Here is a 13,027-nt window from a genome sequence, read left to right as displayed (position 1 = left end):
AAACTCTGAAATGTACCTTGAGCTGTTTTCCTTCCAGTGCACATAATAAGCAGTGCATATAATAGAGTAGGAAAATGCACTGCAGACAAAGGTCACTCTCCACCATCCCAGTGAGACATTTGTACCCACTTGCTACCTTCTGTGTCCCATCCTGGGGAAGGAAGGAAGGAAGGAATACTCCAACATTGCTATTGGCATGCTGCTTCTTCAGAAGAAAATAATAATGGATGAATGTTTCCCACAAAATCTTGGATGGTTCCTTTTTTTTTTTTTTTAATGTTTTGGATTTCTCACAGGAAAACACCCTCTTTTCCCCGTGATTGCAATTGCCACCAAATGTGGAAAGCCCCATTGCTGTTCTGCTTGGCAGTTGCATATGTGGCTTGCTAAACATGTGCTTGGGAACATTCATACTTAAAATATCTCAAACCCAGAGACTCCAAAGTTTCAGGAATTGGCAGGTTCTGTAGAAGGTCCCAAGGCATTGTAGTTTAAACTCTGGTGATAATGTTTCAGCACCACTGGTCATGCGCTTGAGGGAACACAGTCTGCAACGCAGGAAAGACTGACTTTATAAGAAACTTCATATGTATCTGATAGTTCAGTCCAGGTCAGGAAATAAATGGCCATTTTTTTCATCTGTCAGAGACTTAGCTCATGGTTAAGTGCTGCTGACAGTGCAGTGAACTCCTCTTGAGCTCAGGGAGTCTTGAGCATAGTTCATAGAGCTTATCCTGAGAACTGCGTCTTTGATCTTTGGCAAACTGACAATTACTGTTACTGCACTGAGCAAAACCACGTCCTTCAGCTCTTTGTAACAGTGAGAAAAATGTAGTGTTATTGCAGAGAGGAAGGTATTTGCACCTGTGTTATAAATTATTTACTCCTTTCTGCCAGCAAAGATTTAGGAATGCAGAAGGTAAATAAATGGCTTATTGAATTTTTAGTCTTTAGTGATCTCAAATCTTCTGAAAGTCCTTTTTTTTTTTCTTGATACTGGGGGAAAAATAGTATGGGCTTTCATCTCTTTATTTTCCCTTTCAGTGCAGTGGTATTTTTGCTTAAAAAGTGAATCTGTGCTAATATTGTCTTTGTGAGATACAATGAACTTCTTAACAAATCTGCAGTAGCATTCAAATAAAGATTTCCTTACAAATGCAGCTTAACAACCAAAGAGAAAATGCTTGTATTCAATATTGTTTAAAAGATTTCAGTTTCAGTTCTCCTCCTTGGTACTTGAGTGAAGAACAGACTCCAAAATTTCAGCCATCTTCTAAAAAGATACTGAAACAAAACAAGTAAGATGAAAGAATTACATTCACTCCTAATTTCTCATAGAAAGGTTTATTTCTCTAAGTCTCCACATTGTACCTATTAACAGAAAAGATGACAAATGCATTCAAGGCATTTAAATTAGAATTTTATCCAGCCTTGTCATTTGCCCTGAAGGAAGTACATGGAAAAATTGTGTGTTTCTGATTCAAATGGAGTTTTCCTTGCATTTTCCAAAGTTCTCTAACAATCTACCTGCTGAAGAGAGGAGAAGATGGTTTATTGGTAGTAATGTTGGGACACAATTTTCAGGTTGCTGCAGTGTGCATCCCAGCCTATGCATTTTTTGGATAGGTTGTTTTGGTTAGCTCCCTACCTAACCAAAACAGGGCTGCATTTTTTTTCCTGGTGGCAGCTAAAATCAGATTTAGATGCATTTTTCTTTGTGGCTGGGGAATCTATATGTGCACAAATTCACCTTGTATAAATATACCCCCAGACTGTGTGCTGCTGAAAGAACAGCTGGGATCAGAACAGATAAAATCTCAAACTGGTTTTGTGGTTTTTAAAAAATGTATCAGTGTGTTAGGTGAAAGTTTTTTTAATGAACTGACATTATTTAGCTGAATTATTTAGAGACTAGCAGTTGTCTGCAGTTTATGACTCACACTTTGGTTAATCCCATGAAGAGACTATGTCTCTTGGTGTCATTAATGAAAAGCAGTTGCATTCCTCCTTTCATATATCTCAAAGTGAAAACCCAGCAAGTCACAACATTCAAATTTAGAATTCCTTCTGTTCAGCACCCTCCTCCCTTAAAATACCTAAATTAGGGATGCAACATAGATTAAATGATGTTCTGTTTACACCAGCAGTTCTCTGACCTTAATTCTGTCATCCTACCCATAGATTTGGACATCTCGAAATGAATAACAGATTTTAAGCTTCATCTTTCACACGTGTCTGTTAACTAGTGTAGGAAGCCCTTTCTGCCTCTTAAATCAGCTTTGCTACTTTGTCCTCAGCATGGGGAAAAAGACTAAAAAAATTTTTGCCAAAAGAAAAGGGATGACTCACAAAGATTTATTTTCATGGCCAACAGAAAGTATTTAAACCTGATTAGACATATGAAAGAATTTATCATGGATTTATGTTTCACTGTGCTATGTGAGCTAAATGTGTAACTACATCTTCAGTAAAACTCTCTTGCTGTGACAGAAACAGTCTGGAAACAAGTGTGACTCGCTAACCAATTATGCCAGTGCCCTACCCTTACGGAAGGGAAATGTTGGATCTGTTCAGAGCTCAAGTGAATGTCAAACCCGTGGGGTTTTGCTTGGTTGTTTTCCTGCACAGAGATGCAGACCACATTGGCTTTAGTGTTGGTCGTACATTAGACTGAATTTGACACCTTGTAAGAGAAATTTGTCAGGAAAGATTTCGCAACTTTGACCTGAGAAATTCCCATACACATGTAATCCTAATACTTTATAGAAGAGTGTCTAGGAAGATTATTAGAACCATACTTTTTGATAGACAGAGAAACCTTTGTAAAATTGATGTGTAATACTACAGAGGACTATCAGTAAAAAGCAGAATGAAATAGCAAATCCTTTCCTTGGAGTACAGTAGAGGTGAAAATCATGTTTCAGAAACTGCTCTGCTGTCTCGACAGGTAAAGAAGAATCTCCTCTGCAAACCCATCACTTTCCAGTTCTGAAGCTAATCTCTCACACAGTCACCACAATGACTTTGCAGGACTTGAAGCTTCTGGCCACAGCTGTAAATTGAAAACCTCTGGGGACAGATGCTAGAACATGATCTCAGTCATTTTATACAGTGAAATTATTAAATGTTTCCGGATGCAGTTTTGGCAGATTAAGTGTGCTCTCAAGTGATTCCAGGGCACTTTGGGAGTTGGCATGACCAGGATACTGTGCCCATGGGGCAGCATCTGCTGTCCATTTTGGCAGATTAAGGGACACAGGCACAGAAAGTCAACTTGGCTTTGCTGTTCAGATGCTGAGGGTGAATTTAGCCTGCTAATGGAGGTGTCCTAAATGCACCAGTGACAAAAATTGTGATTCTAACTGGAATTTTTTCTTAATGTTTCTTGTATTTTCACTATAATAAGTTTGTCAATGTTACTTTTTTACCACATAGATACTCTTTAACATTGAGGGAAAACCATTCTTGAAGGCATTCTGTATCAGTCAAAAAGGAAAATATGAATTCTTCTGCAATCAGCAGAGATTTCTAAAGTGCTAAGATGAACACTGGTAGAGATGTATATTACCCAGTAGCATGTTTTATGCATATTAGATATCAAGCTTGAAACTGCCCTTTTCCCGTCTATTCTTTGGAGTTAATTGTATGTTAAAAAGTAAACATAGACAAATATAGGGGTGTTGCTCTGTGTGAACCAGCAATTCGGGAGATGTTTCCATGGCCCAAAGCTGGAGTGAGTTGTGCTGTTTTGTTGCCTGCAGTGCAGGGTGTGTGCCTCTTTCACTTGCTCTGGGAAATCCAAACACAGCTAAGCTGATAAAATAGGTCATAAATTTGCACATTTATAATTATTTTGACTTCAAGGAGAACACATACACAGCAGAGCAAAAGAGCAACTGTGTAAATTGAGTTTTGACTTCAGCATTCCTTCCAAAGGATCCCTGTCCATGTCAGCACATAAGACAACAGGGTTTTCCCGGATGTGGTTGTGTGGCTGTGGGACCAAGTGTCTCCTTGCCTGTTATTAAATATTGCTGCAAGAGGGTTTCTTTATTAATCTCTTGCTCTGTACTGAACTGTTAAGGCCTGTTCATAATAGTGCTGAAAACCTGTACCCTGTCCAGCACTGAGCCTCCAGTAGCTTGCTGTCTCTGACCACCTCCTCAAAATTGAATTTTTAGCTCTGTACAGACTGAAACTCCGTAATGGTTTTGAGCCCAAACCCCACAGTTACTTCACAATAGCTGATTTTCAAGATCTAGGTGTCCTATCATCATGACTGCACCATGAATCTGCTGCATGGTCCAACTCAGTGGTCAAGCCTCATATTGTATGATCTACTTTCCTTTCTATTTCCTAAATATTGCATTAGAAAAGTCGTGTGTTATAACCAAGCAAGGAGAGAAGAAAGGAGTGGGGAAATAGAGGATTTCTATTCTAGCAACAAGAGTAGGGAAAAACTTGCATTACAAAAGGTTAAAACAGGAGGAGGGAGTTTAGTGTGACAATTTGATAAAACAGATCTGATAAACAGTCTGGGGTTTTTGTGTATGTTTAAATAGCAGCTTCCTAAATCACTGACTGAATTTCTCAGTATTCTTGGATCTAAGACTGCTTATCAGTTTCAGCAATTCTCGTTGTTTTGAGCTGAGATTATAGGATCATGTAAGCAGCAAAAATTGATTTCTAGCATCTTCTACTTTATTTAGTGCCATGTGGATTTGAGGGAAAAAATTTAAGTTATTAAATGCGTATCAGAAAAAGAATAATTTTAAAGATCATTGATACAAAAGATGTCTCTGCTGATTCCCCTCCCTTAGCTTCCATTTTGAAACAATGCAGAACCATTTTTTGTTCTTAAAAATTGTTGGAGGTTTATTGCATCAACTTCATATTTCAAAATAAAATTTTGTTTCCCGATGTTCCTTTATATGTTTTATCTGAGTTCTGCTCTGATACTGAAATCCTTCAGGACTAGGCTGATACCTGTTTATTTCCTTCTGCATGATGTTTTATTCTTCTAGATGTGCTAGTGCAGCAGCTTGGTAATGGCTAGGAGATGTTCACAAGGATCCCACATTTTCTCTTTGAAAAAGTTAAGGCTGCCTTCTTGAACTGTAGTGCTGTACATTGATACAGGTGATTATTCTCTGAAGTGTTTCAGTCAATCCCAGTAACATGTATCATGTAGAAATTAGGATGCTTTCGTTCCAAAAACTTCTTAAGAGAAGCTGCTTCTTGAAAGCTGCTTATGAACTTGACTGTCTTGAAATAAAAGGAATAGGTAAGTTATCAAAATTGTGTAAGACTGAGAACTGTTAGCCATCCTTTCTATTTGAAGAAATGTCTCTACTATTACCAGATGGCACTCTAGAGAAGCAACTTACTTTTGCTATTTTCTGTGTCAGCACCGAAGTTTAAGAAGAAAAACACATCAGGACCAGAAAAACCTTGCTTGAATCTGTCTACAAAAAAAAAAAGGGAAATTCCCATAAAGTACAAGTGCAGTAGGACATGAATTCAAACGGTAGTCACCACTAGCACGTGGGACACCTGTTAATAGAAAGCTGCCTGTTTATTCCACCTGAAGAAATCGTGTAGAAGAGTTCAACGTTTCCAGTGTTGCTAATAACTGTAGCTGGAAAAGTTCTAAAAAAGAAGCATACATCCCAAAATGTGAAAATCATCTCCTCCAAAAACGTTGCTCAGGGACATCAGTGTGACTGACAATCGAAAGCCAGAATGTGCCCTCATGTGTGTGCTTGACTCTCTTAAGGACTTGAGAGGCTTTTTCCTCACACCATTTTCATCATCTCTGCTTCACTACTTTGAGGTCCAAATAATTTATCAGCTGAATTTGAAAAGAACAAAAAATACCTGCTGTTTTGCCTTTGCCTCATTTGATAAGCATGTAGCAACTCCTAACAGGAGTTTAGGATGATAAAACATCAAATGAGATAGAAGGCAGGCTGAAATGGTTATATTGTCATTAACTTACAGAACCCTTGGCTGCTACAATGTGTTTGTGCTGTGCCGGAGGTCTCAAATGAACAATTTGAGAGTAAATGAATAAAAATTGTATGATAGGTTAGTGGGGTGTTCATGACTCCAGATGTTGCGAACTTAGGTGGTTTCACTACTTCTGTTTAAATTATTTGTAAAATAGAAACTTGCTGGTTATTTTTCAAGTTTTCTTCCTTCCTTTTGCTGTTAAAGTTCAATTTGTGATGGAGATAACGTCTGAAACTATGGCTGTACCTTCACACCTGAGCATGTAGCACCCTTAGCGCTCTGTTCTGGTTGTGCTGTCAGTCAGAAGCCACATGAATCCAGCTGACAGGGCACTAGTGGGATTTCTGCTGTTTGCAGTGAAACTCCTCCAGGGTGGGGTGAGCCAGGGGAAGCAATGTTATGGTGCTGACAGCTGGGTGTAGGTCTTTGCTTTGTTCAATAGTCACTGCAGAGGACACTTTGGGGTGTGTTGGAAGGCACTGTCACTGCACTGCACTGAGAAATGTTGGCACACGCTATAGCAAGGCATCTGACCCTGATCAAATATTCCTCCTCAATTAAAAGCATGCGTAGCTATTCTGCTCAGCTTGTTCTTAGGAAGCTAATAATGGACTTGGATCCTCTTGCTCTATTTTGGGGACATCTTATTGAATCATGCATTGAATGATGTGACTAATTTGTGGAACAGAGTGCCTGTGCATCAGCTGTTCACGGTTGCTTTCCTGGGGGGAAGATAAACTTTTTATGTTAAAAGACACCGATCATTCTTTTCAGCATATCAAAGAACAAATGTACTGTAGGCTTTTCTGTTGGAAAAAAAAAAAAAAAAGAGAACAAATGGCTTTTATCTGTATTTCCATCATTACTCCCGCATAAATCTCACTGAAGCTAATGTGACTTGTAGCAGTGCAGATGAAAGCCAGACACTGTTGAGATGTGGAGTCCAACAGAGCAAGGCACACCACAGAAGCAGGAGGGTTCATCCCTGTAGGAACAACCTGCAAGTGTGTGACTCAGCCTGCTTGGAATGAACCATTGGTGTGCAAAGCCAGGGCTCTCCAGATTGGTGTAAACAATCAATCTGATTAATGCAGTGGCTGTGCACCCTACTGAATGCTCAACTTCACTGCTGCCCAGATGGATTTCTCCAGAAGAAAAAAGTTTGGTGTGTGCATAGGAGCACACGTGATGTCTGTGATGGAAGGGATGCAGGGCAAACAAAAATCACCCGGACTCTGTGACTGGGAAGGAAGAGATGGGACTGGGAGGGTTGAGCTGGACTTCTCGTGAGTTGTGGGCATAAGGGGAGTAAGCTGAAACCTGCAGGCTCACCTTGAGGAGTTGGAAGGGAGTAAGGGGACAGGGTCAAAGGGACAAACCTGTGGGATGCTGTGGAGATTAAAAAAAGAAAAGGAAAACCAGCAAGCAGCAGGTTCTTAAAAAAGTATATAGAAATACATAATGGAGGACAACATTAACTGGGAACAATAAAGTTAGTCCTCCCAGCTGATCACAAATAGTAATGTCACTGTGAGCAGAAGAGGAAGGCAGTTCTGTAGGTGGGCCCTAGGACAGAGGCATAGCTGGAGCAGTCTGATAGAGAAACACAGAATTACTTATTTCAGTGCTGACAAGGCCAATAAACCATGCAATCAGCTTAATTTCTTGATAGTTTCTGAGATAATGTCTACAGCAAAGTCTCAGTTCTGCCCAAGTTCCATCCATGGACACTTGAGATCTGTAGAACAAAAGCAGCAAACACCCTGCCACCAGCAATTACTTTGACCTAGATGAAAATAGCAGGGGTTTTATTTTTTTATCTCTTATTTTGCTATTCAAAATAGTATGTATTGATCCCTTTATTAGTGTAACATACAGACTGAAGTTCAAAGCAAAGACTAAGACTAAGAACTTATTATGGAAGGCTTGTTCAAAAGAGAAATTGGGCAAGGAAAGGTTTTGATCAACCCCCCCTTGCCTAGGGTTCCACCTGCAAACGCAGCTCTTGCACCTCTCTTGCTATCCAAGCTTAGGAAATGTAGCACTGCCCTTTAACACACGAGTCAGAAGGCAGGCTTTCTGTAAGGTGATGTGGCTGCTGCTGTTTTCAGAGTATCCTCTTCATCTTACCTGCAGCTGTGGGACAGTAAAGATAATGTCTGCCAGCTTTTTCTCTCTTGAAAGCAAGAGCATACTTGTGACCTGTCCTTCTGAAAGGGCACTGCATTGTCATCTGATATATTTGGATATTCTCAAGTCCACATTAAAAAACGGCAAGTTATCTTTTCATCACAGGATATTCATAGTAAATAGAAAAAAAAAAAAAATCTTGCCAGTCCTTGCTGCCCAAAGGAAGTCTATAAACAGGACTCCTGAGTGTATGCAAGTAAGCTTCAGAGGAATTGAAGAAGTGTGGTTGCAGTGTGAGTAATTGTACTTACAGAGAATCTGTCAAGAATACAAAAGGCAAGCCTGGCAGTGGAAGTGTCCCTGTTGCTCTGGTAGGACAAGGACCACACAATCCAGCGTGATTCAGTAGAACTTCCTTCTAAGTAGATTAGCTCCTCCCTGTGTTGACTGATAAAGATACAAGGTGATTTACTTACAGGAATGCAGGTGCGAGCCTTTGAATAAAAAGAACTGCTATGGACTTTGAGTCACCAGCAGTGATGAATTTTTGAAGTCAGTTTACCATCATTTAATACTATTTTAGAATAGCTGTTAGGCCTTTTCATTTCTGCCAATAAACTTCCTAATAGATACTGAAGCAGGACTGAAAAGCCTGTGAGCACCATGGAGACATCATTTGTTCAGTGTTGCATTATGACGTACTCATGATCTTTTTTTCTTTGCTTCCTTAACTTTTTTTTTCAACCTCCTTATTTCATTTCTGTTCAGTGTGTGTGTTGATTTTAGTGATGGTGTAGTTCATTGTGGAAGTGATTTAATGTTCACTTGTGAATACTACTCCAAGGCACCTAGTAGCATTAGTATGCTAGTAGCCGCCCAGTGATGGTGCTTCCTGTGTCAGCTGTAGAACACAAAAGTTATACTGGAAGTACTTAGATAAATCTATTTCCTCAAAATGGCTCTGTACTTTCATTTTGTCAAAATGCCTGCGTGTTGGCTTTCTTTGCTGCTGAAATGCTGTTCTATCTGTTCCTAACTTCCCTGTTTAACAGCAGACAGACCCAGGGAGCACTGACTGACTCGGATGATCCCGAAACAGGCTGTCTAACTGATAACAAGCCAACTGCTCGACACTTCTATCCTGTCGCCTTGCTGCTTGTCAGCTCACACCTGCTGGTTGTGTGGCTTATTTTAAGTCTTGCTTTGCTATTAGCCAAATATCAATAAACTTTACTTGTGTTCCTTTCTTTTCTACAAACAGCAACGAACTAACTCTAGAAAAAAGAATCATGTTGTAATATTTCTACAGTCTCAGACCCCAAGGATTCATCTTTAAGATTCCCATGTCTGAAATGTACTGTGTTTTCATTCTTTTTTTCTGAACTCCGAGAAGTATACTATGCATTGAGTGAATTGATTTGCTCTTTCTGTTCATGGTAAAGCTTTCCCACTGTAATTAGCGCAAAGAAAGCCCACTTACAATGCTGTCACTGTATAGAAGTTGTGGAATCCTGAATGCTTGAATCCCTCTTTCCAGAGTAATTAGTCTGACAAAAAAAAAAAAAAAAAAAAAAAAAAAAAAAAAAAAAAAAAATTTGCACAACACAAACTAACCCCTAGACAAATATGGCAGGGCAATGGTTTGTGAGACTTACCTTCCGTTGTGTTTTTTCATTGTAACTAGCTGACGGGATTGTTTTCGTTTAATAAATTATTATTACTTTGCTACAACTAACCCTTTTCTGTAGAGTAAATAGAATATACTAAGTTCTGTTTTGTAATGAAATTAGCCTGTTTGTAATTGTTGCTTTAGTTGCTTTTGCTTTCAGTACACTTTTATATTCTTTTTAACAAAGTCCTGTTTATGTCTTGATGCACCACTTTGGCACTTGTGACTTTTGTACTGTATGTGAACGAACATCCTTCCTTTATAAAGCAGAGAGGTGGATTGGGCTGTTTGAAAAGCCATTCTCTCTTTTTTTCATTGCAAAGCTGAACATACAGCAAATGAAGCAGAGATGAAACTTTCCTTCACGAATCTCTAGGGCCAGACTTAATAAAATTCCTTATTCCTAGAATGTGCATTTTAGGGCAATGTATACTCACACATATATAGCAAATCAATTGAAAAAGAAAGGTATGAAAAGGTTTAAAAGGCAAATATATTTCTGGAATTAGAACAAAATGTATCATTAAAGGTATTAAATTTTTTTACTGAACTTTAAACCTCAAGGGCAGATATATTAGGGGGATGGAAAATCTTATCCCCTATTTCTGAGGGCAATAAGTGTACTGGGCCTGGCCTTGGATTTAATTCTGTAAGATGTATCATCACTCATGGAAAACAAAAATGTAGAGTTGAATCCTTGTTATTTTTACTTCAACTGTTGCTGAAACTCTGCAATGAACAAATAAAGCATATTTATTTATTCTATGTTTCATGAAGTTGTACTTTTTCCCCCTTTCACTAGAGAAGGATGCCGCATAGAGAATGTTCTGAAGAATGTCAAATGCAGAAAGTATGCATTCAACATGATACAGCTGATGGCTTTCCCAAAGTACTACAGACCTCCAGAGGGGACATATGGAAAAGCTGACACCTAAGTTTAACAAAAGTGTAATCAGGAGCATGTATCATGCTAATTAGTGAATATAACAACTGCTGTTTATGACATATGAATTGGGAATGTATGACCAGTGGAGGTGTTATTTTTAGCAGGTTTTATCACTTTACACTGAAATGAATCTGATTAGTCATGAAATAAAACCATGAAAAAGCAATGGACTGGATATTCTGAAAATCAAATATACTCAACTTATCTTTGTGAAATTGAAGCTTAGTATGACTCATAAGCCAGCTGGAATTAGTTTCTGGGGTCATTTGATTGAAGATTAAAAAGGGAAATGGCATTTGCTGTAGGAACAGAGATGAGTAATCTGGAAGGTGGCATTCTGACTCCAAACCAAACCCTGAGATTTGATTTAAGGGGTATCTTACTGCTGGAAAAGGTGTTTTCTGTAACCAGCAGAGCACTGAGGTCTTGATCACTAAGGATTAAACCCTTCACAGAAATGTTTATGAAAGATGCTAATGATAATACCTGGGCTAAATATAATTTTGGTAATTACAATTAGCTTCTTTACATAAGCGTGGTAACTTCATAATGTGTTTTTAGTAATTGCAGACTGTAATTTCAGTAATTCCATTTTGATTCCCTGCGGTTCATTTGGATGTATCACTCTTGGTTTTCTGTACCCCAGCCAAATACCACTTATTTCACTTTCACATAGATCACACTGAAATCAGGGCGATTAATTCCACAAGTCATGTGACTTGAATTTCACCTCCTCTTTAGTGTAAACCCTTAAAAGCAAATTTTCTTTAGTGCTAGGGAAAATAAGTTGTATATACAGGAGTTAATGTATCTTTAGACTCTGAAAACTTGTATGTTATTAGAAAGCCTAAAATAAATGTTATGAGTAAACTGCTGTACTAGGACTAGTTAGCCACAGCAGCTGATTTATATCAAATTTGTAATGCTGCAGGTAGACACTCTAGGATGAAGAGCTATCAGCTTTAAAAATGAATGTTAATGTTCTGCCAGCTGGTGTTAATCCTGAAATTTGTCTTGCAAAGAACATTTGTGTTTTCTAATTGTGTCTATTTACTTCTATTTACCTTCTTCTGCCTCCCAGAGAGGAATACAATTTAAAATTCCCAAGTATTCACTGGTTACTGACCTTTATGCAATGCCTTCTTTTTATATCTAGAGCAGAAGTATGAGAAATGTAGCCTAATGAAACTACCCTGGGAATTTGAGCATCTGTAGGAAATTGTAATTGCCATGGATAAAGAAGTAGACGTTTGCTTACTCCTATGGAAGTCAAAGAAATCTCTATACACCGTGACTTTTAATTAGTTCTTTTTAATCCATTAATATTCATTACTGGGTATAAATCTGTAACTATAATAGAATTTAAGAGCCTGATTCTGCAAATTCTATTTGGGTGATCCATGGAACTGATCTATCATTTGCCTAAAATTAAATCCATCTTGTGTATTTGCAAGATCAGGCTTTGGAGTTTGTAGGAAAACATCAGAAAGAGATTCTTGTTCTAATACTCATTGACTTCAGTGGAGCCAGAAATTCACCTATACAATACATTAGCTAATTGGAACTATTTTTTCCAAGAAAAGTAGATAATGTAAGTAGTGTTTTGGTGCATTAGTTTTTTATTTCTATTATATAATATGCTGTCATTAATTGCTTCCTTTTTCTTGGAATGTATTCAGTATATGTCAGAAGAGTTGACAATGCATCACAGATAAGCTCAGACTCATGAGAACATAATGCCTTGATTTCTTCTTGTCATGTACCAGTAGAAGGGGACAATACTCATTGGGTGGCTGGATATGTGCATAAATTAGTGTTTGTCTATTAATATAATGTAGCTGATCTGTGTGAAACTTTCTTCTGAATTTATGGAACATAATCTTTCCTAGAAAAGTAATTTTTCTTGTGTCAGGCTGCTGCACTAACCCTCACTATATACATGTTTATTATTAGCTTAAAGAACCCCTACATATGCAGTTTAGAGATAGTGATAAATTCCTTATGGGTCTCTGAAATAACCTCCAGGCATGCAGTAGAGAATGCCAACCATTGCACAGTAATTCTGAAACTGTCTGTAAAAATCTCAGTGGAGATGGTGCTCTTTGCTGGGTGCTATAGGTACCTAGACTTCTTTATCTGAGTCCCATTGGCATTCTGTCACATTAAAATGTGAAATTATTCTAGATTTTCTTGCCAGGAAAATAGTATTTCAAGATTGTGCCTCAGCATTTTAGCCCTGCCCAGGCTCTAAATTGCTGTTATCACTACCA

At 38.3% G+C, this 13,027-nt stretch overlaps 1 protein-coding gene across 1 annotated transcript in view; it reads left to right on the top strand.

Moving 5' to 3' along the window:
- LOC128949027 (inositol polyphosphate 4-phosphatase type II-like) overlaps window positions 1–10,839 on the top strand; it is an 81,761-nt gene extending 70,922 nt beyond the window's left edge. The window contains exon 15 of the mRNA XM_054293825.1: window positions 10,614–10,839. Coding sequence (XP_054149800.1) covers window positions 10,614–10,746 — 133 coding nt within the window. The 3' untranslated portion in view covers window positions 10,747–10,839. The remainder of the gene's footprint in view (window positions 1–10,613) is intronic.
- Window positions 10,840–13,027: the final 2,188 nt, after the last annotated feature.

This window comes from Melozone crissalis, unplaced genomic scaffold (genome assembly GCF_028551555.1).
Source record: "Melozone crissalis strain CALT ecotype California unplaced genomic scaffold, PUWL_Pcris_2 ptg000188l_1, whole genome shotgun sequence".
NCBI lineage: Eukaryota > Metazoa > Chordata > Aves > Passeriformes > Passerellidae > Melozone > Melozone crissalis.
The sequence above is the reverse complement of the archived record's forward strand: the minus strand, read 5'-3'. Positions and strand labels throughout refer to the sequence as shown.